Genomic DNA, 25,942 nt, shown 5'->3' on the forward strand with positions numbered 1-25,942 from the left:
CCAGGGGGCGACGCATAAACCTGAAGAAAAACGGAATAATAATTGCAATAACGGGGAAAGACGTTGGTGGAAATATAATCCTGTCATTCATTAATCAGGGCAGAGCGGCGAGCCAGTGTTCTAGACCAAAACACGAGGCGACTGTGTCATATCGTGAACTGGTAAAAGAAGTTGCTGCCACCCAAAAAAATAAAATAAAAAAAAATCAATGAGCTCGTCGAGCCATGTTTTCATGCACTTTGTCATCATAAGGTGCACCGATAAGCTGCACCGTGTAGAAGTGGGAACGGCTGGAACGCTGCAAAGCATCTCAGCTCATTAAAGATCAAACAAGCTGTGAAGTTGCTCTCACACCACTTCTTTATCTTCCTCTTCCTCCTCTTCTTCTGCTGCTACAGCTTTGCCTTTTTCTCTTTATAACCTTTGTGTGTTGCAGCCTTTGTGTCTGGAGCCGTGTGTGTTTGTGTGTTTGTGTGTGTGTTTGTGTGTGTGTGTGTGTGTGTGTGTGTGTGTGTGTGTGTGTGTGTGTGTGTGTGCTGCTGCTGCTGCTGTTGTTGCTGCTGCTGGTCGGCCAGTGGGACTCCAGCAGTCCCGGCGTCTGTGGCTCCAGGTCCCTTGATAGACAGCGTGCCCTCCTTCAGCCCTTCAGCAGGATCTGCAGACAAGGAGCTCAACCAGGAGCTTCCGCTGTCGCGATGAGTTTCTTTTGGTCTCCTGTTTCACTTTTAAATTCTAGTTGCAGGTGAGTAAATTCCAGGACCGCAGAAACGAAGGCTGTCCAAGTGTCTCATAAAACCTTGATTTTTCTTAAAGATGATTTTTTTTTTTTTTTTAAGTCTGCGAAGAGGAACCTGACATCTGTTCTATTTTACTGTTTTGATTAAGACTCCAAGCTCAGTTCCCTTTATTGCTGCACAGCTTTGATGAAATCGAAGTATGACACGTCTGAGACGTTTGGGGGTAAAATTTAGGCTGTTTTTTTTTTTTCCCCCACACATTGCATCCTGCCAGAAAGTGTCAAAGTCGACGTCCTACGGACTAAATCCTCCCTGCCGGCTCGGATTCGAACCGCCGGCGCTGCGATTGTGAGAACGACGACTCACCTGGCGATTCAAGGATTTAACGATTAGCCTCTCAACCTCGAGCGCAGCGAGAGGCGCTCGCCGGAGGTCTCCCATGCATCACACAGCGACACCTCAGACCTTATCAACTACACATCTGTCTCCTCCACACAGTCAACACCATTGTTGAGGAAAAAAATGAGTAAACTAAACTAAAAAGTGCAGCTGTGAGAGTGAGAGACATGCAGCCAAATTTCTGCAGCTTTTACAAAGTGCTGAGTGTTGATCCTGCAGCACGGCTCCTGCAGGAGAGGCAGGAGAGGCAGGAATTCTGTGATTCCTTGCGGAGAAGGAAACACTCAGTTATTCCCGAAGCAGAATCTCTAACACTGGGGGAAATGTGAATGGATGCAGGCGGACGACAGCAAGAGCGGCCTGCAGCCTGCTGGTATCACCTCGCATCTTTCAATCTTTCTCCTCAAACATCAGTCGGCGGTCGAGTCCAGGTCTTACACATTTGCTTTGCACCAGAGCAAATAAAGACGGTGAAACAAATTCGATGTGACATTTCAGGCAGAACCGCTAGCTGAAAAAAAAAAAAAAAGACTGGAGCTGGAGTGAAGTAACTTCTTTCAGCAAACAGGAGAGGAGATGACTAGCGGCCTCTCGGATGTCTGTGCCATCACCATCTCCCCCCCTTCTCCCTTTCCAGTCAACCTTGTCCCACCGTCTCATTCCAAACCAATTACAACCTCAATGAGCCACACTACAGCCGGTCTGCTCCAGCCCAAATTAATCTGTGAGGGCAACAAAACTCTGACTAGAAGCCTGAGAAGCTTCGTAAACTCAGCACCCCCGGCCAAATCAAGCAACAGTCCCACCGGGAATGCTGGGAACACTGGGACAATGACCAGTAATAAGGTATCAGCATACGTTTTCACCAATATTGCTCAGTGAGAAGAAACGTATTGGTAATGGAGAGCAAAACACTAACACCAGTGAAAAATCCAACATCGTAATAAGGTATAAAAGTTGTATCAGCATTCTTCAAACCCAACAGTGATGGACTCCATGTAGTCTGGAGGCTCAACATGTGACCATGTTGTTGTGTAGAGCTGTGAATATACATATTTTCATTTATGAAAGGTACAGTGTGTAAAATTCTGCCGTCTACTGCCGTCTACTGGTCAGATTTTAGATTGCAACACTCATTCACTCACCCTACCTCTCCTGTGCTTGCCAGTGAACTACAGTTTCCTGCACACTCAAACTTGGAGACCTCATCCACCTTCTTCTTTGTTGGTTTATTTTAGGCTATGCGTTGCTGTACAACAGTGGTGTACAACTGATGGTCACTAGCCTGGCAATATATCCCATCATGCATTGTGCTTATCCTGAAAAGGTGAGAGAAGCCAAGCATTTTTTTTTATGTGGGAAGCTGATGGTGCTTACCATTATTATATGCAGGTTGTTGTTTTTTTTCATTTAGCTAATGAGTGTACTATAGAGTTGGCGACGTATAACTCCTATAGGCAGTAGGGAACAGGAGGGTGATTTCGGACACAGCCTAAGTGTAGTCGGCTAGTTGGAGAGGCGCTCAAATCAAAATATATAACACGCCCCCTGCTGACAAGCCTCGGGTTGTCTGACACCGAAGTTCTAAGAGTTACGCTCACGTCTTTCAACGGTTTGGATTTTTTGACGTGACAAGATGCATTCACACCACCTTCTTGATTATTTGCAATATTATTATTATTTGTTATGCGACTGCAGATCTAGTATGATTCCAGCCACCGAGGCTTCGTGCCCATAGTTCATTTTTATTTTCCTCTCTTGGTGCAAAGCCATCTCCATTCATTTCCATCCAGCTCACGCCGCCGTGCCGAGTCAGTGAGGGTAGAGCAGAGCGTGCGATGAAAACGGTTGTCGCGAAAACACATCAAGATGACTTTTCCCATCACAATGTGTTTGGTGTGTTTTTTTTTTGTATCGCACAAGGTACAGCAGGTTTAGGAGAGAAAAAAAATGTCAGAAAAGCAATTGTGTCGCATCCGACGCCGCGTTTCTGGCGGTGACGTGAGAAGAATGCAAACCGACAAAGTTTCAAAAGGTGAAATGACACAACGCAGTCCGTGCAAACCTCGGTGGCGAGAGCAAACGGTAAAATAGATGGAGGAATAAGTAAACAGTCGGTTCAGTTTTGCATCTAAAAAAAAAAAAAAAATGCAAGTGTGAAAACATCCATACGGCTCCAAACACGACTTGATCATTTCTGACGGTTGAGTCATTTTTCAGCCGTCCTCGCTTCAAATGAGTGATTTATGGCGCGGCGGCGCTTTTTTATCTTGAGTGGAGCAGGTTGGGACGGAGAGCGCTCGCAGAGTGCCGCTCTATTAATAAACACACTGGAGGTTTTTTTTTTTTCTTCCTCTCCTCTCAGATGGTTGGAAGTGCAGCGGAATACAGAAACGTGCCGGCTCCCAGTGTCCAGAAGCAGTCCTGGGTGTGCGGCCCAGTAATGGTCTCAGTGACGGTTGGCTCTCAACGCCACCACCGGCCTCCCAGCTGGCCCCACTTTGTTTTGTTGTGTTTTGTTTTGTTTTGTTTTTCTTTTCACAGGGAAAACAACAGAATTTCAATGACTCTCTGGCAAAACGGCGCTACACACAGAGATCACGCCGCGCTGCAGCGGCCGCCTGGCGACGTGGCGTGTGTTGAAAAATGCTGTTTGGTTTGAAGGCGGCGTGCGTACTCACACTGATCGATGTTGCCGTCTGCCGTCCTCCCCTCCTGCAAACACAGATCACACACACAAGTGGTTATTACAGGCTCGGAGGAGTGAGACAACAACACACAACGCTGCACTCCTTTTTTTTTTTTCTTTCGCTTCCTGCAGCTTCCTCACACAAAGCAGCGGCACAAACTACGAATTAACAGACGGAAAGGGAGTGACAGGAGTAGAGAGACGGGCGAGCGAGGGGGCGAGCGAGGGAGGATTTATATATAGCGGCAAACGGCGGAGAGGCAGGGCTTTGCAGAGGCGTAGCCAACCATCAATCCCATCGGCTGACAGGAAACACATCTGCTCGAGAAAAAAAAAACATTCATTATTTGTTATTATTCAGTTTCCAGGAAACCGACGCCACTTTGACGCACACTGGACGTGTGCGTCCTGCGATTGTGCCGGTCGGAAGCGATGAGGCAAGCTGCGGCAATTTGCCTTTTAAGGCGGTGGATGATGGGTAATTAGAGGCAAAATGAAAATATGCGAGGCAACGCTGCTGCTGAGGCTGAAAAATGTGCGAACCGATGCAGTGCATTTAAACACTCCGTACAGTGGCTGTTTCTAATCTTTTATTCTACTCTGTGTTCCTTTTTCCTCTCAAACTCACAACCAATTTTCTGACACCAAAAACTGATTTAGCCCTCTGTTTGCATTAAAGCATCAGTTTTGTTCCTAAATTCATAAATATGGGTCGGAATAACAACGCAACCACCCGGCTGGGATCATTGTCACTGGCCTGGGAGAGGTGTCAGTGTCACTTGTGACATCACAAAGGGCTGATTTCCAGAAGTTGTTGCATTTTTAGCAAACAAACAGGATGGAGGACATACTGCACTTTATCAGAGCTTTGAAAAACGAAGCCACAGTTTTAAGTCACTCGTCTGCAGGTACAGATGACTGTACTGGGGATGTGCTCAAAAATTGAAGGATGAAGCACAATCTTGTCCAATTTACATTGTTTTTCCCAGGGTAATTGCCTTGGGTGTTTTATTGTCGCAAAATGTTAGCATCCTGCCGCGTGCCTGTCAAGCTAACGCTCTCGTCACATGCACTCGAGACGCATAACAAAAAGGTTTGCATAGAGTTTAAAAATAGAACGCGACGCAGGTTGTTTTGTTATTTCTCCCGATGCAACACCCCCCCTTCTCTGTTTTATTTTTTTTAAGACGTGGCAGCGATGGAAAGTGTTGTGACATTTCGCATGCCTGTCCCTTAGTTTAGATGTCAATGGTAATGAAGCTCGGGGATAAAAAAAAAAAACGCACGTCTCTGCATCTGCGAGGCCTCGTCTCACAGCGTCCCGGGAGACCGGGAACCTCTTGAAACAACGCAGCACTTTCAGAGCTTCCAGACACCGCTGTCCTCCTCCTCTTCCTCCTCCTCCTTCCTCTTTCTCCACCTCCTCCTTCCTCCTTCTCCTCCTTCCTCCATGCTCTTTCTGCCATCTGTCCATCTTAATTGCGGACGCGCCCGCTCGTGATGGCGGAATAAAATTGAGCGCGCTCATCAGCGCCTCCTTCCATCATCTCGGGTGTCACTGTTTGATCAATTGATTAGAGGATGAAACCAAGCATGGAGGTGAGAGGAAGGCCACGTGCCTCTGTCTAAAAATACTCCCCTCCCCGCCGTGACAGGACTCTGCGGGGTGCTTTTCCTGCATTTTTGTCCATCAATTTGCACAGCTCCGAAAAAAATATATATACAGTTTGATGACAAAGTAAGCTTCATAAAAACGGCTGATGCCGTCAAAGAGAAATGTTAATCGATCGTCAGACATTCAGCCTCTGTGTTTAATTCCTAGTTAGCTTTTACAACAGCTACGACTGCGGCTGGCCGCCGGAGACTAGCGAGGTCTGTCGCTGATTAAGGGATTCATACAAGATTGTGAGATTTAAGAAAAGCATCTTTCAAACTTGGATGGACGTCAGCGTTGCCCCAACCAGAGCACTAGAAGAAGGGCCGAGCTGCTGATCAAGATTTTATGACGGGTTACCACGAGGCGCTGTACTTAATGGCCACTTCATTAGGCACACCTAACTAGCACCAGGTGCCTAATAAAGCAAAGCATCCGCTGCTTTATGGCTAATCTAAGACCTAAATTATAATTAATCTAAAACATTTGATATTTTTGTTTCTTTCCTTTTTTTTCAAAAATGAACCAGATCTGGTATTTGGTTTGTGCCCGATCACATCATGTGACCAGTCCTGCACTGCTTCACCATTCTGTGTTGCAGCATCCAGCCAATGGCTTGTATATTTTGCCTGTAGTTTTTCTGCAGAGTTCTGACAGACCAGAGATACACCGCACACACACTGTAATGATCATTTTCAATACAACGTCGTGGCTCCAAGGTCTCCACATATATATTCATACGATGCTAATCGTGTTCTGTCCCTCTGTCAATCGCCGCTATAAAAAAATATCTGCATTCATTTCTTTGGCTCGTGATAAAATCTGGTTGGGCGTAAAACTTCTTTTTTTTTTTTTTTTTTTCCATTGTTGGCATTTTATTGTGCGAGATGGAACATTTGTTGACCCCTAGCCATGGTCACACACTGCAGGCACACACTGTAACCGCAGCAGCGCCGCCTTTTCACGGCACGCGATGCCAAGATTGGCGTCTCTATACTAGAAAAGGCTTTACGCTCTGGTTTTTCTAATCATCACGGCACTGTGACTTGAATTCAAACAATAAAAAAAACAAGAACAACAGCAGCAGGAGCAGCAGCCAAGTCTAATGTTGCTGCATCCTGACATATGCCTGCATTATTGGGCTGGATGACGGCGACGGAGTCGAAGTGTGCAAACATGCACGAGCGTCATTAAGGGGAAGAAAACAGCAGAAAGACGAGCACGGGGGGGTGGGGGGGGAGAACTCCGTCCTCCGACTCCGGTGCCATTTGTGCGCCCACGCAAAGAGTCTTAAAATTTCTCGCTCTGACATTTTACTTTTTTTGGGGGGGGAGCAAAGCCGTTGGAGCTGCAGGGACAATTTGAGGGACGCTTGGCATTTGTCGCCTGACTTTAATTTTCGCAAATCCAGTTTTGTTGTTGGTGACACGGTGGTGCAGTGGTTAGCACTGTCACCTCACAGCAAGAGGGTTGTGGGTTCGATTCCAGGCCTGGTGCCTTTCTGTGTGGAATTTGCATGTTCTCCCTGTGTCTGCGTGGGTTCTCTCCGGGTTCTCCGGCTTCCTCCCGCAGTCCAAAAACACGCATGTGAAATGAATTGGGAACTCTGAATAGTCCATAGGTGTCTTAGTGTCTTTCTATGTGGCCCAGCAATGAACTGGCAACTCCAGGGTGTCACCCTGCCTTCAACCTATGACAGCTGGGATGGGCTCCAGCAGACTCCTGCAACCTTGAATTCAGCACAAAGCCGGTATTGAAAATAGATGGATGGAGCTTTGTTGAACGGGGGCCCGGCACGCGAGGCGTACTGGCATCTTGATGGTCTTTATTTTTAACACATTGGATGATTCGGGTGGACGTAGAGGAAGGAGCGCAGAACCCATCAGCATTCGCAGAAAGGAGTTTATCCGTTAGCGTTTAGCAGTTACTCCCCGATAGTTGCAACTTTGCCTCGTCTCAAAGAAGTCCATCAGCGCGCCAACAAGCTGTGTAATTAACGGCAATGAAAATGAGGCAAAAGAGAAGGAAAAGATACAGCGCTGGAAACCCGTCTGAGTAACAATACATTTACCTCAAATTAAACCAAAGTCGGACGCATTCCAGCGTTTGTTTTTTCCCTTTTTCCTCTTGCTCTTGTTAAATTAGCTAGACGGGTTTTGTAACGTTCGCTGGCACCCTCTGTCATCCAAATGTTTGGGGTTTTGGATGTACTTTTGTTTAACTTAGTCACCGGATCAGCACGCTTGGCTTTCACTTCCTGTCTACATATTTACGTGTGTGTTTGATGGTGACAATTCTTTTTATGGACTTCAGCGTCAATGAGTTGCTGTCCATGGAAAATTGTATGTCTGAGTCATCTGAGTCAGTCTCCCTGATGACTAACTCTCACCTAATACATTCTCAGCGTGGCATTCTGCTAAATCTGACACACTGGACTGTTAAGACACGTCTATGCTAGAACCTATATTGTTTATTAGCTAGTAGCTTTACAGCTAACCCTCTCGCTCCACTATTCACACGTGCACAGTCTTTATTTATATGCTTCCGCATTGTCTGTATGTTTTTTTTCGCCAACACTCACCGTTGAGCGCGGCTCCAGCGAGGAAGTGTGCAGCACACCGGCCGCGTCCACGTCGCTCCGCCTGCCGCTCCGGTGTCCCTCAGCCGACAAGGAGGCCGACGCCCCCAGCAGGGCGGCCATGGCCAGCACCCAGACGCCGAGGCTGCCCATGAGTGTCGACCTGGCAGGAGAAAAAGCAAAAGCACAACGCAAAATGCGGTTATAAAAGTTGTCATGCGCATTTACCTTTTTGTATCACTCTTGTGGAATATATCTGGAAACTCAAGATCTAGAAGCTAAAAAAAACCCAGCAATGACAGACATAGCTGACTGACTGACAGACAGAAGTTACTGATTTAAAAGGTCCCGTATCTAATAAAGTTTGCTTTCCAAGGCTTCTGCAAAGTAGCACATCTCAAGCTTGTCAAGAAACATGCACTGCACATCGCCGCACTCTTTTCTTCCTACAACATGGTGTCAGTCTTTTCCTGTGCAACACTGTTTTTGTCTAATTTTGGAAGGTCAACTGTATCAAACAGAGGCCAAGGCAAGAAGTTTTCTGGAAATCCACTGTGTTTCTTTTCTGGATAATTAATTGTGCAAAACTGCTTGGCTGGAGGCCAGGATGCAAAATAAACTAGAACATTTAACATTTAGCAGGACACACGTGCGCATCTGGAAGAAATTCATGTTTGCATGAAGGCGGATGAGAATGAGCTCTGATTATGAGCAGGTAAATGAAAATCGAGTGCACATACCCGGTCTCAGTAGTAATGAGGCTGCTAACGCAAACATCACAGCCCTCGCTAATGGAGGTTTAGCATCTGTGTAACAAGGGCTTCAGAAACTGGCTGGCGTTCACACAGAGACAACAATAAGATGTTGATTAACTGTCGAATCAAAAGAAACAAACGCAGCGACTTCAATGAGTCCAAATAATTTAATCAAATGAGTGCAAAAAAAAAAAAGATAATATCAGTGCACCTACAACAATCAGCTTTGCCTTCAAATGGAAACTGTAACACAAAACACACAGAACAAATTAAATGAAGCCACGTTGTGCTGGCAAACTAGCACAAATTGGAGGAATTGACATTGTGCCCCGAAGATGAATACACATTTTTTTCTACCATGCCCATAAATTTATTTCCGGCCTTAGCGGCTGATGTGGGTGTTCACGCACGTGTTTGACCCGCACTCACACACTGCCAACGTGTGTCATCAAGCTCAGCTATGAAAGGGAGAAAGGATGACGGGAGAAGAGCAGTGCTGTTTTGATGAGTGCCTCAGGCGTCCAGCAGGTCACTTGAATCCTGCACCTACTGGCTGAAACACGGCGCTGCAGCCAGGTCTTCTCTGCTCGACCGCCGCTGGCGTTTTAGCGGCAGGACGCACTGAGCTTAAGTCTTCTGAACAAGGCAAACGGTGAGCTGCAACCAGCTGTGAGCGGGTTTGTTTACAGCGCAGAGGCGACTCACATTTCACGTCTCTGCTGATGCGATTATCACAGAGTGCTAAAGAGAGACACAGACGCTGGCTGCGCTCGAGACTGAAGCGATTGGCCACGCTGCACGCGCAGTACATTTCACATCCTGTGATCGAAACTCTCATTACATAAATGAAAGGGAGTAGATTTATGTGTGCAGCGTAATAAACAGTAACCGCGCACGGCATCTTGCCAACTCCAGCTAGACAGCCCTTTCAAATCAGTCTTAAAAATTTCAGTGGATTCAGTAGCCAAGAAAGAACGAGGCGGGAGATATGAGCTTCATAAACTGCTGCAACAACTTGCTCTCAAAAAATAAAAAAGCCTACAAAAAAAAAAAAGACACAGAGGATGAAGCTGCTTCACAAGAGATGATGATGATGATGATGATGATGATGAACACTTCTAACAATTAAAGAACAACATAGAAACTTCTCGATGTGCAACGCCGTCACCGACTGGCAGTGGAAAGAGTTCAACCAGACTCCCTTTTTCAAACATCCTCTGTGGGCTCTTTTCACCACGGATATGTCCGACGCATCAAAATAATCTCTGTCTGCTGCGTCCCGGTTAGGATGGACTCACTGCCTATGGTTGGAAGTAGCTGTAACATAAGGGAACCTGCCAGTGTTGCGAATCTGTCGTCTTCCTCCTTGAAAATGCCAACAGTCGAATAAAATTCACCCAAGTCTTTTTTTTTTTTTTTTTTTTTAATTCTCCGCTTTTGGAACGTTCACTAAGTTCTACTTTAAAAAAATATGCACCGTAAAGTAAATTTTCACATGTGCTCTCGTCTCGGCTGGGTCTGTAATTTCAGCGGGACTAGCGCGGCACACCGCTAGCTGGAAGCTAATGGGGCTCCTCACATACGAGAGCACCCCCCTCGTGAAATGAAACACCAAATGAGATCTGCCAGTCACTGTCTTAATGTGCTGCCGCAGCCCCCTCTGGCCCTGGCCCACACACAGCAACACGCACATTGATGTGCATGTATTGACAAAGCACACAGAGAGAGAGAGAGAGAGAGAGGGTCCGTTTTGAAATTCATCAAGAGAAAGGAGGAAAGTCCACCAGGATGCTGATATCCGAGCGGCATGTTAAAGAGCTCAAAGAATAAGAGTCTTTCAAACCAGAAGCTCTTTTGTTTGGTTCTAACCGGTCCGGCCTGGGACTGTGCACTGGGGGCACAGGGAGCTCTGAAAGCAAAAAATAAAAACACATCCTCGCACTGACATTTTGGTCAGCGTTGGTTCGAACCGCAGCAAATCACTAACACAAATAAGTCAGAGTGGGAGAACCGAGGAACATTTCGCTCGCTGCAGCTTTGCTCTCGTCGAGGGATTAGAGGAAACAACAGGAGGCAGCAGGGAAATGCCGAGTCATATCGCAGCACTGAGTTGCATTTTTAGCACTTTCGTGTGACAGGGTGGTTGTTAACTAGTTGCAGCGTTTTCTGCAGCAATAGATCGGACAAAAATTTGAGCAACAATCCGACGACTGAAGAAAACAAACCAGAAGTCAGCAGGTGAACTGCAAGTAAACACAACTGGGAGCGACTGGATTTTATTGTGTGTAGAAAAGTCTTTAATAAATCAAGCCAATCAATATAATAGGAACCCCAAAAGGATCATCACTTCCCAAGCCACACCCCCAAAGAAGGCCCACCTTGTGCCGAGAGCACTCGGCGCTCCTGTTTTATCGACGTTCCATGATTTATTCCTGGCTTTTCCGACTTCCTCTCTACAGCAGCAGTGCTGCCTGCGGTAAGCCAGACTCTATCCGACGTACCAGTTCCTCTGGGGGTTCTTCTGGCTCTCTGAAAAACTCTTTTCTCCTTGAGCTTCCAGAACACCGAAGGGAACCGTCGGCTGAATGGCTGTTTTTCTTTTCTTTTTTTGAGGCACAGCGAAGAACCATCTGCTCAAGCTGTCATGTTTTAGAGACGCAAGCATTCAGGCTGAGCTGACATCTCACCTGCCTCGCTGATCGCTGCGCGGTGCAACATCTGGATGGCAAAGGAAGGAAGGAAGGAAGGAAGGAAGGAAGGAAGCTGACGAGAGGGGTTTTAAGCATTAAAGCATTGAGGAGCCAAATGGACGGATTGGTATATTTAAAGGCCCTGGGTTACACCCATCAATAGATTTGATTTTCAGCCAAGAATCAAATGGAGCAGCCAACTTAGCATACTTAGCCCTTTGTTTACAGCCTCCTGCAAAACACTCAGGGGTAGATCCTCAAAGCGATTGCGGAAAATCCGTGTAAACAGCGCCAAAAACGGTGATTCCGATCCACAGAGGGGACGCAAACGTGAAAATCGGCGCACAATGCGGCGAGGCGCAGGTAGCGGCAGGGCGCAGGTAGCGGCAGGGCTGCGCCAGATTCATTTGAATGTATTGAAATGAGTCATTACGTGCAAAATGACACCCCCTTCTACGCAAATATGCCTCATTCAAACAGCGGCAGATCCAGGAAGAGTTTTGCGCTCGTGTCCGCACGCAGTTTGACAGACGCAAACACCGCCGGCCAGAACCAGGAGCAGCTTCTGTCTGTCACAGTGTTTCTGGCTTCTGAGTGAGACTGTCCTCTCTGAAAAGCCTGAGATATATATGTGGCTCCCCCAAATCTTATATATAGATCGGCATAGACTACAGTATGTATGCCAATATTTTAGATCGGCTGTGAGAAATACAAATGGTACTCAGGTGTTGGTGACTAACGCGTCTTGCGTCTTGACTTTCTCTCCGTTATGGCAGCAGTCTTGGTCGACGGAGGAGGCGTCGTAATGCCAGGCGCGCACAGGAGCGCTTTTTATCCTCGCAGAGTTTCACTGTCAAACACATGCACTCACCAACAACCTTTGGAAAGCAAACTGCTCTCAGGTTGCCAGACATTCGCACCTGTTTTCAGGTGCCGCATTCATGGGCGTGTTTGCGCCTGCATGTCATCAGCGCAAAAACCTTTGTGGATCCCCGCATCTGTGGCGCAATCCCGCTGCATTTTAGCGCTGCGTGCCCTTCTTTGAGGATCTGCCCCTCAGTTTAATGCCTCATGCCTAGGGAAACTCTTCCGCTCATGAGAGTACAACAAAACATCATCAAAACACCTGGTGGAAGGTGTTGTCACTAACCTGAGAGAGGTATCGGTGAGCTACGCAAGCTCTCTTTGTGACATCATAAAGGGCTGATTTCCAGAAGTGCAGGTGCCAAACAAATGAATAGTTTATATGGGCAATAATCTATATTTGTAGGAGGAACAGTGAAAAACATTTTCATCCTTGCACACAAATATACATCCAGCATTTTGTAGAATCTCTTCAACGGTTCCATTTGAGGAAACATCGTTATTGTGAACCAGTTTTGACCCTGAGACACGAGGCAGGTTAGTCCGTCACAGATAAAAGTTGCGTTATTATGTAACTATATTCAGTTTCCTTCCTCCCCTGAGTACGAAAAACTGCAAGACAGCTCCCTCTACTCGACACACACACACACACACACACACACACACACACACAGCAAAGCTGTCAGACTGTGGCTAATGGTGATATGTGTCTGCAATATCAGGTATGGATCTTACACAGCGCACATATGCTCTCTTGCTGTCTCTCACACACACACACACACACACACACACACACACACACACACACACACACACACACACACACACACACACACACACACACACACACACACACACACACACACACACACACAGCGGTAACAGTGACAAACGCTTTCCTTCTGCTTTTTCGTGAAAGACGCTGCTTCTCATTTGGAATTCTTGCTGTTTTCTTTTTCTGCCGCCGTGTTGATCACATCAGCTATTGATTAAACCGGTTCCCCTCCGAGGGCGAGTGGCTTCCTCCGCCTTTGAACGGAGCCCGAGAGCAGCAGCAGTCGTGTCCTCACCTCCACGATGAATACACATTATGTCAATGTGATCATTTAAGGAGCATTGTACGTTGTTCACAGTGACAAACAGCCAGTTGATGAAGACTTTGCAGATTATCAACCTCACTACACACCACACTCACCACACTCTCTGAAATGTCCCTCATTCTGCCTGCTGAGCACCGAATGGCAAACGTGTCCACACACCCTTAATGTAGAGCCCTGACCTGCTCAAGGTTTCTGCCTTATATATATATATATATATATATATATATATATACATATATATATATATATACATACATATATATATATAAAAGGCAGAAACCTTGAGCAGGTCAGGGCTCTACATTAAGGGTGTGTGGACACGTTTGCCATTCGGTGCTCAGCAGGCAGAATGAGTATAATAGATAATAGTAATCTTGACCTGCGGTAATTACACCGAACCTCCCTTCCTCTATCGGCAGCTTGGTAGGAAAAAAAATGCCTGAAAGCTGAGCGCAGAGACAAATTTGGCCAGTCAGACACCGCTGTCCATTCCCGCTGTCCGTCCCAGTGAGGTTTTCCCGTCACGGTTACAAGTGACACATGTGGTTGCAGCACAACAATCAGTCACTCGCCCAGCAAGTTGCTTCACTGTGAGGTATGTTTAAAAAAAAAAAAAAAAAAAAAAAAAACACCCCTCTCTGGCTTAGCCAGCTCCAAGTCATGGCTCATCGATGATTTCTAAACGCGGCTGTCACCCTTCCCCAAACAGCACATGCACGGCCCATTTGGCTGCAACCACTCAAACGCTCTCTCACTTTGAGTGTCTGCCTCGACTGGAAAAAAAAAAAAAAAAAAAAAACACGCTCCTCTTCAACAAAATCTCTGCCATCATCGCGCCGTCAGCGGGGCCTTTCTGCATGCACTCAGGTTTCAAACTGCCCCGGCCTCAGACAGCATGAAATGGAGCCCGCCGGGGGGAAATCGCCTTTGCCCACAAATGTTGTCACGACGGCTGGATGCTGCGGCGGCTGCAACTCATTGGTATACATTTCATTATCATTCCGGCGTGGTGGGGATGGAGGCGGGGGGGCTGATACCAAGGGGACCGGGGTTGTCAATCTAACTGTCAGCCATGCAGAGAAATTCAGAATCACAGTCTGGCCGTTATTATCTTGCAGACACTTCAGGTGAACAGGACCCTCCCTCCCTCCCTCCCTCCTTTCTTCCTTCCTTAAATTTTAAACATACATTTTTTTTTTTTTTTTAATATGACAAGAGATCTCATAAATCTCAGGACGCTGCCGCGCTGGTGTTTCCCCAGAGTGGATTTATACGGCAGCGGTGACCTAGAAAAGATAAGGTTATGAACTGTCATTCACCGGAATGTAAACGGCTCATAAGCTCTGGCGGTTGACGGCAAGACCGCTGAGATCTGACGAGCCGCGAACCTGCAAGTCTGGTGGAGAAACAGACTTCACCGGGACGAGTTCAGATCCGCCTCGGAGAAGATCTCGATACTGAAGATCACTGGGTGGCGACGGAGGAACGGGACGATTCCAAACTGTACAGCCTTCCATCTGTCTCTCTGTGAAAGTGACCTGTTTTTGGTGACATGATAAGAATTGCAAACATCTAAACAAGGACCCGATGGTGCTGCTTTTGTGGCGCAATGCAGTATCATTTTCTAGTAGCTGTGCGCTGCACGTACGGCAAAACAAAGCGGCGGCGGGCAGGTTGACAGCAGCAGCAACAAACCTGAACCCCCACAAGTCTGGAAATCGTTAGCAGCAGTGAATTCAGAAATTATTTCTGAATAATATTGGTGCAACAATGTCTAAAGATGTATATGAATCATTTGTTTTACAATCTGAGAGACTAGAGACTTTTATGTTTTTTTGGTTGCAAAACGCTTGCTTGTCAGGACAGCAGCAGCAGCAGTGGACTATTAATAAGTGATTTTTACAGAGCAGATGTGCTGTAAACACCGAAGGCGGAACGAGCTAGAAGCCTAAAAAGTCACGTGCAATATGAGGTGTGTCTAATTTGTTGACATCGTGCGAAACGCCGCGGCGCTCCTCTGCTAAAACAGGAGAAAAGTCTTTCAAACCGGAGGAGGAGAAAAAACCGCAAGACGGCAACGACAAATCAATTAAACCCGTGTGACAAACACACAGCGGAGGAAGGCGCTGTCGCCAACGCCTCGGTGACGTGCACATGCGGCCTTTAGGACGGCGGAGAGGAAAAACGTTTCTGCCCTTCAAAAGAAAACAGAAAAGGACCTTGGAAAGGGTATATTTCCCACCCATGAAACCAGGCTTCCTGAACAATAGGCCAGAATTAATTACCGTCTGACACACTCTCTGTTTCTGCCTCGCTGTGTCACACTCATTGTCTTCCCTCCTTTTGTTTCACCTCTGCTACACAACAATACTATTGGCTCTTCCCCCGGCCAGCGTCAATGAGCAGATCGGCCGCCACCGGCGGCAGTGAAAAGCCCCCCCGTCCCGTCTCCGCCTTGTCCGCCGCGGCTGAAGAGATGCCGCAAAACAGGAAATCGTTACATCCTGAAAAATCGCCCTCAGGCTTTATGACACAGCTCAAAAAGAGAGAGAGAGAGAGAGAGAACTCGGGAAAAGTGTGGAGTGGCGCTGTGAGCGAGGCCGTCTGGCTGGCTGCAAGGAGGAGGAGGAGGAAGAGGACAGATGCTAATTATAGAGCGCCGTTGAAACACTGCAAACAGCAGCAAAGAGGAAGAACTTGGACGTGGAGTGTAGCAGCTCTCCAGGGGCATTTTGTCGGGGAGGAAAATTTGGACTCCGAGTCGGGCACCGGCAGAACTTCGAAGTAGAAGTGCGTTTTTTGAATCCCGCCGCGCTTGGCGGCTGCGACTCATCAAGAAGCAGCGGATTTAAGCCAAACATTGGCTCCCGAAATGCTCGTCCCGCCTCGGCGCCGCCTCACTCCCCAAACTCCGAGTCTCCTCGGAGCCTGAGTCCTTGGAGTGTCGGCGGTGGCGGAGGCAGCACCAGGATCTGGACCGCGGGTGGTTCGTCATCCTCATCCGGCAGAGTTTCACTTCATCGTTTTTTGCAAATTAGAAGATTCCTGTAACATCTGGTTGAAAAACTTGAGAGACTCTGAGGACTCATGACTCAGCATCATGTGAGCCGGGCATCCTGCTGTGAGCAGCATTGAGGTTTTTTTTTTTTTAAATCAGCAATTAAAATCAAATTTGTGCTACAGATTCAATGAAGTACCACAGAAAGCTAAACTGTTCTGGTTGATGCTGCATGCTGCCCCTAAAAGGTCTGAAATGTATTGACATTTCTATTTTTTCTGTAGATATTCTAAGTCTACATATATATATATTTTCTATGAGCCTCAGGCTTCTGCCAACATTCTTTTTTGGTCAATGATTTAGATATTATGTTGTCTATCAAATCATGAAGTCAAGTGAAAAAAATGATTTGAAAATGAAATGAAATAAACATGAAAAGAGTTTAGATGATGCCCGGCAGTGAATCACACTGACATTTCCAAAGGAGACTTGAAGGAAAAGAAGAGAGCAGAAGAGAACCCTGGACAACAGGAAGAAGCAACATTTGGAGACGTTTTTAGGCGGTGAAGTGAGGCAGGGGCGACTGCAGCGGTGGCGGCATACGGCCGACTAAATGCAGCGGAGAAAACAGTTATTCCAGGCGACCTTTCGCCAACCCCTCTTTGAATTTCTCCCCCTCTGCCGACTCTTTCGTCAGTCTCCTCCGCATCGGAAGGGGGGGCAGCCGGCAGCCTATTTACTCAGGGCGCCGTGCTACTGATGCACCCCAGCTCAGCCGCTGTGTTCATATGGGATGCGGCGGTAAAGGTCACTTTTCAAAAGTTCAACATCAGTGATCTGAATTTCAAGTGAACCGCGGCGCCCGCATTTGGCGGAACCCGTGGAGACGAGGTGTCGCTGCAATGGAACGGGCACGGAATCTAACTGGGCAGGTGCTCCTGAGGTCCATCCATTTATCCATCCAACCATCCATCCACCCATCTGCCCAATCACCATCCATCCGTCCATCCATCCTCTATCACAGGTTCTCCTGTACTCAGCCGTTGTGGAGCCTATTGCATCGCTCTAAGCGAAGCGTGAATAACTCAGAGTTGACTACTGCTGGAGAAAAAGGCCCTGGTGCCTGGGAACCAAACTCACAACCTTCCTGCCGTGCGACGACAGCGCATACAATTGTACCACCAACCATGTAAAGTGCGATGCTAAAGAAAAATCACTGTTTTGAAAAAAGAAAAGAGTCAAATTTAATTAAAAGAATTCAAGGATTTGATCGGTGGAGCAGCGCAGTGGCCTGGGAATCTAACCCACAACCGTCACGCTAAACGGCTGCGCATCTCAGTTTCATTGACACTCAAATGACCTCATATGTCAGAATTTAGGGCTACTGCGTCAAAAGCAGGACATTCTTCAATGTCTTGTTGAAGACATTGCACAACAACCTTGGTGCGGCTTTCTTTCTTCATTGGCACAAAAAACTGAGGAAGTACTTCATTAACAGCGCAATCTTTTTTGTTTTTCCTTTTCCCTCCATGTTGAAAAGAAGCCCTATTTGAGTTGTAAACTCGCAATTACGTCAACATCAGTTCCTCCCATTTTCCCACCTAAACTTTGGCTTGTTTCTGAAGTCACAAACTGCAAAAAATCCAACTCCCAAGGTGTAAGCAAATGCGTCCAATGGGCATAAATGTCATTCCGACGCTAATGTTAATATATTCACATTGCACTTTTCCAGACATGGTGTGTGTGTGTGTGTGTGTGTGTGTGTGTGTGTGTGTGTGTGTGTGTGTGTGTGTCGCTGTAAACCCACGAGAAAGACTTTGATCAGTTTAGTTTCAAAAGCTAATCTTCGGTGGCACCGCAACAGTGGGAATGTGCGACTCTGAAGCCAAGCACGCAACTTGCCATCTGTAATATGTGTTGAGGTAACGTAGGTACACACGTATGGGGAATATTTATTTATTTGTTTATTATTTGTCACCAGGATTAAAGAGAAAGTAGCAACAGGAGCCAAATAGAATTCAGTCAAAATCCTCTCTTGGATACGTATGAAAGAGCAGTGTGGGGTGTTAAATCTCTTTCTTCAATACTGCCTGACTTTTCCACTTTTATTTATTTCTTAAATGCCAAGCGTCCTACTGAGACTTTTAATCCTCAAACTGCTGTTTCCCACAGACACGAGAGGTGACCCAAGAACCACATCCAAAATACATATCTATCATTACCCAGTCGGGATCATTTTCCTTCTATTTCTGATCAATGTGATTCCCATGTCTAATGAAAATACAAATGCAAGGGTCCGTGCACGGCTCCGCTCATCGCCGCTGCATCTATGGAGAGTGGCTCATTGTATTTAACGGGGGGTGTGGTAGGTGAATTAGCAGAGTCGAACAAATCAAAGTCACAAGGCATTCTTTTATTTTAAAAAAAATAAAAGTGGGTGGAGAAGTGTGTTTGGTTGACCTCAGGAGGGAATAGCGGCTCTGCTGTGAGGAAACAAACCCTGCAACTGATTAGACAAGCGCTGCACGGGGGTTCGGACGACCCCGCTGCCAAGGAATTTATGCGTTCACAAGCGGGGCTTCGTAATTAAAATGAACATTTTTAATTTATTCTGCGGAGGCGTGTATAGATTTTTTTTTTTCCCCCTTTCTTTCCAGGGCTCATTGTTTTGAGCCTGCAGCATCGACACAGCGCGTCCAGGGTCAAGTCTGATCTCTGTAGAGGAAGCCAAAGGAGGAAAAAAATAATGTTGTGCAACAATTTTTACAACAACGGCTGTTAGACATCAAGCCAAATGTCAAAAAAAAATCGACTTTATTTGTTTTCTGTTAAAATAGCTGAACTCTTAAGCCAAGGCAGGTTTCCATGAACCTGGCGGACTGTTAATACAGAAATGTAATATATATTAAAAAAAAAAAAAAAATCATTAGCACAATTTCTTTGTTTGCATGGACTGTTTCCTCCAGCAGTTGCTTATTTACAAGAAGATATCCTATTCAGGCTGCGCTTGCTCTAGTTTTGCGTTCACTTCATTCTTCTTTGCTTCCCTCTTGTCAGTGTTCAGCCCCTACATTCAATGCAAAACTGCAATAATTTTGTTTTCTTTCAATTTTCATTTTTAAATTAGCGTGAACCATCATCCAGCCGCTCGCCTTAACAAGCGCTCACTCGGCAGAATTACTGCAGAAGCAAACACTGGGATCAGACTCTGAATTTTGATGCTTTGGGAGGCTCAGTGAAGAGTTCACTTTCAGTCACGCTCCTTAAATCTGTGTGTAGTGAACCTTAAACCAAGCCAGGAGATCATAATGTCAATGTGTGCGCATATGTTGAGTTTTTTTTTTTTTTTGGTTGCTTTATGCACAGAGTGTGCAGCTGTACGCAACCTTAATTTTGCATTGCCAGAGTCACTCAAAAAAATACATAATAAAGTCAGCTCTGGGGACACGACTAAATGCACTGCTGGGGCGATAACATCAGCAAAGCGACTGCATGTGAACAGTGTACCAGCTGCTCACATAACAGAAAAATTAGCAACATAAGCAGGCGCCTTTCCATCAATCTTGAAATTGGACAAAATAAAAATTGCGAATAGAAGCCGACTTTTCAGGAGAAAAAATAACCTGCAGCGGCAACACTTTTCTGCATTGAACAGATCACATCGTGCACACAAAGTTCAGTTAACACTGCGCGGTGTTGGTGGGTGGAGAAGAAGCTGGAGATGTTTTTAAAAATCAGATTGTCAAAGAAATCACCAGAAACAAGATGCAGCTGTCAAGATAAAAAAAATATTGGGATCTAAAAAAGCAGCATCTCAGGACCGACAGGCCCAGGAGCACAGAACAAGTGCGGATAAACTGAGACTCAGAGCATCAACCATGACGGTTCTTGCAACAACTGTATTTTTTCTCTTTGTTTGCACGTCTTCACTCAGTGGAACTTGGAGTCACTTCGCAAATGTGTTTTTGTGACATTTCAAAGATGTCACTTACGTTTAGCACACATCTGCAATGGAAACCGTGCATGCACACGCATCCGTGAGTGTGTGGTGTGTGTGTGTGTGTGTATATTTGCGCAACACAGCAGGAACAACAACAACAACAACAACCTCAGCAAGGCTGCGGTGCTGCTGCGTGCTCCGTGTCAACCTGCGAGTGTGAGTCATCCCGCTATTAGCGGCGACTCCGAGGCTCAACCAGCACCTGTAATCTGCCGGAACGCCGTGATGGCAGCTAATAAGTTAGGAGCCGAGTCCACAAGAAGCCTCAACCACGCCGTCTCCAGCGCCACCTCCTGCCACCTGGCTGCGACCTTATAGCTAGCTCCCGACACTTGATGGCCTGACTTCTCTTTGTGTTCCCCGACAAAACTGGCTCTCCTGATGGATCACATCTAAAAACTGCCGCCTGGCCATGATGCAAAGTGGACATTCTGCCACCACTTGTTTGTTCGCAGCTTTGCTGATTTCACAGCCGCCGAGCGAAAACAAAAAAACAAAACACAACAACCCACGACAGCTGACGCCAGAGAGAATTAAAATAAATCAATGGACTGAAAAATGTTCCCTCTCTGCCGGCCAGGCGATATCGTCGCCTTTGCCGTCCACACGGCGGCTTGTTTGCCTCGACGATTAGGCCGCCGTCCAAACCTCAACGCACACGCCGCCGCCGCTGCAAATTGCTACAAGCAAAGCTGCCAATTAATATTCTCATTCAGGAAGTGAGTACGAGATATCGATCAGGTGCCCAGTATGTGCGCTGCGCTCTGCCCAGAGTTTGCACGGGGGTGGCGGGGGGAGGGGGCTTCTTCTTCTCCTTCTTCTTCTTCTTCTTCTTCCTCCTCCTCCTCTCAGATAGCAGTGGTGATGGATGGCCGCAATTCTGTCTCTGGATGTTGCCTCTGCATGCACTTCCAGGTTAAGTCGGTGTGTGTGTGTGTGTGTGTGTGTGTGTGTGTGTGTGGAGGGGGAGTGGGGGGGGGGGGGGGGGGGTACAACTAACCCCAGGAGGAATGTGGGAAGGCTGCGACAGGCGCAGGAGCTCAGCGAGGTGGCGGCCGCTTCAGCACCTCGGAGAGCTCCAGCAGTTCCGCAAACATCCTCGTCCTCCCACTCGGCTGGCCGGACTTCACCGAGGCTCTCTGGGGATACTGATAGGAATCTCCCTAGAGGTATGGTGGAAGTGGGGTAGGAGGTGGATGAGAAGGAAGGTGGTTGGAGCAGCACTGAAGCAGCCCGTTCACCATCACACAAGAACATCTCAGCAGGCTGAGGGATCTGAGGGATCTTCTCCCCTCATTATTGCCAGGAAGCTGATGACACTCTGATCCAGGGTGTTTGGGGAGTCATGAAGGTGGGAGGGAGGGCAGTGTGTGTGTGTGTGTGTGTGTGTGTGTGTGTGTGTGTGTGTGTGTGTGTGTGTGTGTGTCGGGGGGGGGGCTCAGTACGGGTTCTCTGGACCAAGTCCTCTGCCTGGATGTTCTCCTCAAAAAAAACGTAGGTATGTAGTGAGATTCGGCCAGATTCGGCGCGCGGCATCTGCTCCCATCTGAATGATTAATGACGCGCCGCGCGGCGGAAGCCGGAGGAGGAGGAGGAGGAGGTGGAGGAGGCGGCGACGCGGCGGCAGACAGTGGACATCAACACTGCCACGGGACGCCACTGACGGCGCCCCGCCTACCTGCCGCTATATGGGTCTGCACGCTACATATATGCCCGCCCATGGTTGGCAGCGGTGCCCTCTCCATTATTGATGCGGCTTCTCCTCAGCTACTCTCAAACTAATTTAAAATTAAAGCCCCCCTGCCCTCCTCCTCCTCCTCCTCCTCCTCCTCTTCCTCGCACACGGTTCCAAACGCGGCTACACACCTCCGGAACAGCCCCCGAAAACTTGCCACACAAAAAAAAAACATTAAAACGCAGCCGGTGGGCTGCAGGAGGGCTCGGCTTCTTACCTGTGGTGTTCCGAGGCGAGCGGGCAGCGAGATGAAGGAGACTGGAGCAAAGAAATAACTACAATGATATAAAATGTGTCCCTTTTTTCCTGACAGCGACGCGTCCAAACTACGCTTCGTTAGTTCCACTCGTCCCCGCCTCGCTCGGTAGGGCTTCGGCTGAACGGCGGGCGGGCGGACAGCGCGCTGCAGCTTCCTCTTCCTCTTCCTCTTCCTCTTCCCCTGCTCTTGATGAGGTGCAGCTGGTGTCGGCGGGCTATCAGCGCGTCCCGAGCCTTCAGCAGCGCTGTGCCATCGTCCTGCGGCTCCTCGCGCTGCTGCTCTCCTCTCGGCGCTCGCGCTGCTGCTCTGCCCTATTTCAACTCCTCTCGCGCCGCTCCGCTCCTGACGTCAGCCGCTACGCGCCGAATGCGGCGGCGGGAGGGCGGGGGAGTGGGAGGGGGTGGAGGTGCATCTGCAGATTCATCGCGCAGGAAAGCGACACCTGGGCGTTGATGAGCACGTGCCTGCTCAGGTGTGTGTGTGTGTGTGTGTGTGTGTGCGTGTGTGCGTGCGTGTGTGCGTGTGCGTGTGTGTGTGTGTGTGTTGAGGGACATGTGGACCCCTCCCGGCTGCTACATGAAATAATCGGAACAGTGAGATGTGTTTTTGTAGTTTGTTCACCTCTCTCTCTCTATAGGATGAATTTGTTTTGATTGAGTGAATGAAGTTTGAGTTTTTGGGTTGTGGTATGCATGATTTCTACATTAAAATGACAAAAAAAAAATGTGTGTATGGAAGGAAATTGCATATTGCATGATAAACCCTCCTCTCCTATATGTGTAGAAATAAACCCACAAACGTGGAGTGCACACTCTAAACGTGTTTATGTTCTTCAAACTTGAAAAAATTTAAAACAATGCAAAGAAATATACTAAAATGTAAAATAAAAATAAACTAACAAGTACTGCTGAGTGTCTTTAGACTTTGTTTAGCTCTAACTCATACCTGAAGTAGTAGTAGTTTTTGATTGTTTGTTTGTTTTGTTTTTTTTATATGTAGCACTTGAACTGGATTCAACTGGTTTTGATTTGGGAATGTTCCCAGAATGCCTTTTGTTCCCAGATACATTTGCATCATGACTTTAATTCTTAACTTGAATTAAAGTCACATTGAGCTTTTGAACTTTTTCTGATTCAATTTCTTGAGCGTCGATACCTAGTCTTGGGGGTCAACAGTTGTTCACCGCTTCCATTCTACACTAACATCTATTGAAAATCCAGACCAACTTCAGTCTGCCTTCAGCCCCTGGTGACCAAGTGGTCATCACCGCTGGCCAATTAGACGAGACAAGCCGGTCAAACTACACCATTGTACAAGATATACAGCACGCTGTCACTAGATTCAGGTTTCAAACATGTGCAACTTTATCATTGTTATTCACAATACAGCCCCAAAACAGCCCTACTGGACAGCAGTAGGAGAGACACGGTGTAGAAAAACCTCAAAAATACAGTATGGCGGTATAAGGCGAAGCACACACTAGCACAGTTAATGGAACAGCTCATTTGTTGCACTTATTGGAAGTATACAAACATTCCAGTGACGGCAGCCTTCCACACACACTGGCACTCCGTCTCTTTATCCTCCGTATTAAAACGGGGAGGGGGATAAGTTGGAACGGCACAATTAGGCCGACATTCCGCCTCCCAAAAAGACATGAGAACGGTGGCGTCCCCATCAAAATTGCATGTGGCACTAAAACATTCATGGCCCGATGTAACATTTATCACGGCAGCGAATAAAAAAAATGGGGGCGGTGCAGATGGGGAGAGAGGGGGAGGAAGAATCTAAGAAAGAGAAAAATAAAAAGAGAGAGATGAAGAGGGAGAAGGGGGAATAAAGAGGAAAGAGAGAATAAGTAAATGAGGGAACTTTAGTCATCAAGTTGCAATACTTGGTTTTCCTCATATTGCCGCTGGCACCAGGAGAACGTATGTGTGGGTGTGCACGTGTCTGCGCGTGTGTGTGTGTGTGTGTGTGTGTGTGTGTGTGTGTGTGGGAGGGGGGGGGGGGGGTATGCATGTGTGCACGCGAAGACAAAGGGGAGAAAAGACAAGAATAGGAAGTGTTTATAAGACAGAAGTTGCCCAAGTTGCCGTACAAACAAAATCCATTTGTCAGTCAATACCAAACCGGGCCGTCGCCGTGACTTTTCAGCGTGAGATGGAAGTGACAGCAGACGTGTCAGCCAATAAAAGACTGAACGTTATAGAAAGTCTTTCCTTCCGGCCGCCATCGTACTTTTTAATGTGCAATCACTGTGAGCCCAGGACTCATTTTCAGCACTTGAATCACTCCTGCACGTTGCTTGGCCTTTTATTTCGTTTAGTAAAGGTTTTAAGCCCAAATTGTGTTGGGCATTGTCCATATGTAAGTGTAAGCTTGTGTATATTTATCTATTATATTGGTTGCTTTTAGTTGTGGGTGGACTGGTTTTATTTTTGTTAACTAAGTGTCTTGAGGTTACTGCATGAATGTTGCTGCTGTGATAATTTAAATTCCTGGAAAGGATTAATAAAGTACATCTAATCTAATCTAATCTAATCTAAAAGACATTGCTTCGTGCTTGTGCGCAAATATTTTTTATTTGCAATGATGTAGTGACAAAAAGGAAAATCTGTCAGATGTGAGGAACATTTGTGCTGCTGCGGAGATCTGAAGGTTCCTTCTCACCCTGGACCCTCCTGTTGGATGATGATGATGGTGATGATGATGATGATGGTGATGATGATGATTTAATGATGACGATGATGATGATGATGATGATGATGATGATGATGGTGATGATGATGATTTAATGATGATGATGATGATGATGATGATGATGATGATGATGATGGTGATGATGATGATGGTGATGATGATGATGATGATGATGATGATGATGAAGATGAAGATGATGAAGCCTTCTGAAAGAAGCTTTCAAGGCTTAAAAAAAGGAAAAGGAATCAGAGGCAAACAAAACCATTAGAAGAGCTAAAGTTGATTTCAACAAAAATACATTTTTGTAACTAAATTGTAAACTTTAGAATTATAATTCAAAGACAGTAAGTAGTTTTAAATTCATGTATTGTCTTGAAATCTGTGTCATTCTGTCGTTTCAGGGCTGGAACAAACTTGTGTATTTCCCAGAGTGTGTATGCTCCATTTGTGCTGGCCCAGAGAGACGGACAACTTCACATTATTCAGCCCCCCCGCCCGCCCAAAAGAAATCCAACTTTGCATCGAAGATATTTCATTGTAATGTGTTTTCCCAACACCTAAATATTCAGTTTCTGGCAAGAATGAGCGAAGGCTCCTCCGCCAGCCATAACAGCGGAGAAGCACCGAGGCTGCTGAACTCGCTGACCCCACGCTGGGCCAAAGCAGAGCAGCAGAAATCTTCCACTCCGCCTTATTGATAAACGCATATGAGCTCTATTCATAAAGCCGGCAGCTCCGCTGGAGACGGAGAGCCCATTCCCGCCGCTGTAGGCGCGGCCCT

General features: G+C 46.9%; 1 protein-coding gene across 1 annotated transcript in view; it reads right to left on the reverse strand.

Annotated features, from left to right (window-relative positions):
- fstl4 (follistatin-like 4) overlaps positions 1-22,827 on the reverse strand; it is a 128,065-nt gene extending 105,238 nt beyond the window's left edge. The window contains exons 1-3 of the mRNA XM_076032115.1: positions 22,417-22,827; positions 8,061-8,220; positions 3,818-3,851 (exon numbers count right to left, since the gene is read on the reverse strand). Coding sequence (XP_075888230.1) covers positions 3,818-3,851; positions 8,061-8,210 — 184 coding nt within the window. The 5' untranslated portion in view covers positions 8,211-8,220; positions 22,417-22,827. The remainder of the gene's footprint in view (positions 1-3,817; positions 3,852-8,060; positions 8,221-22,416) is intronic.
- Positions 22,828-25,942: the final 3,115 nt, after the last annotated feature.

Source organism: Nelusetta ayraudi, unplaced genomic scaffold (assembly GCF_046127955.1).
Source record: "Nelusetta ayraudi isolate G7.1 ecotype Tasmania unplaced genomic scaffold, CSIRO-AGI_Nayr_v1 ptg000033l, whole genome shotgun sequence".
NCBI lineage: Eukaryota > Metazoa > Chordata > Actinopteri > Tetraodontiformes > Monacanthidae > Nelusetta > Nelusetta ayraudi.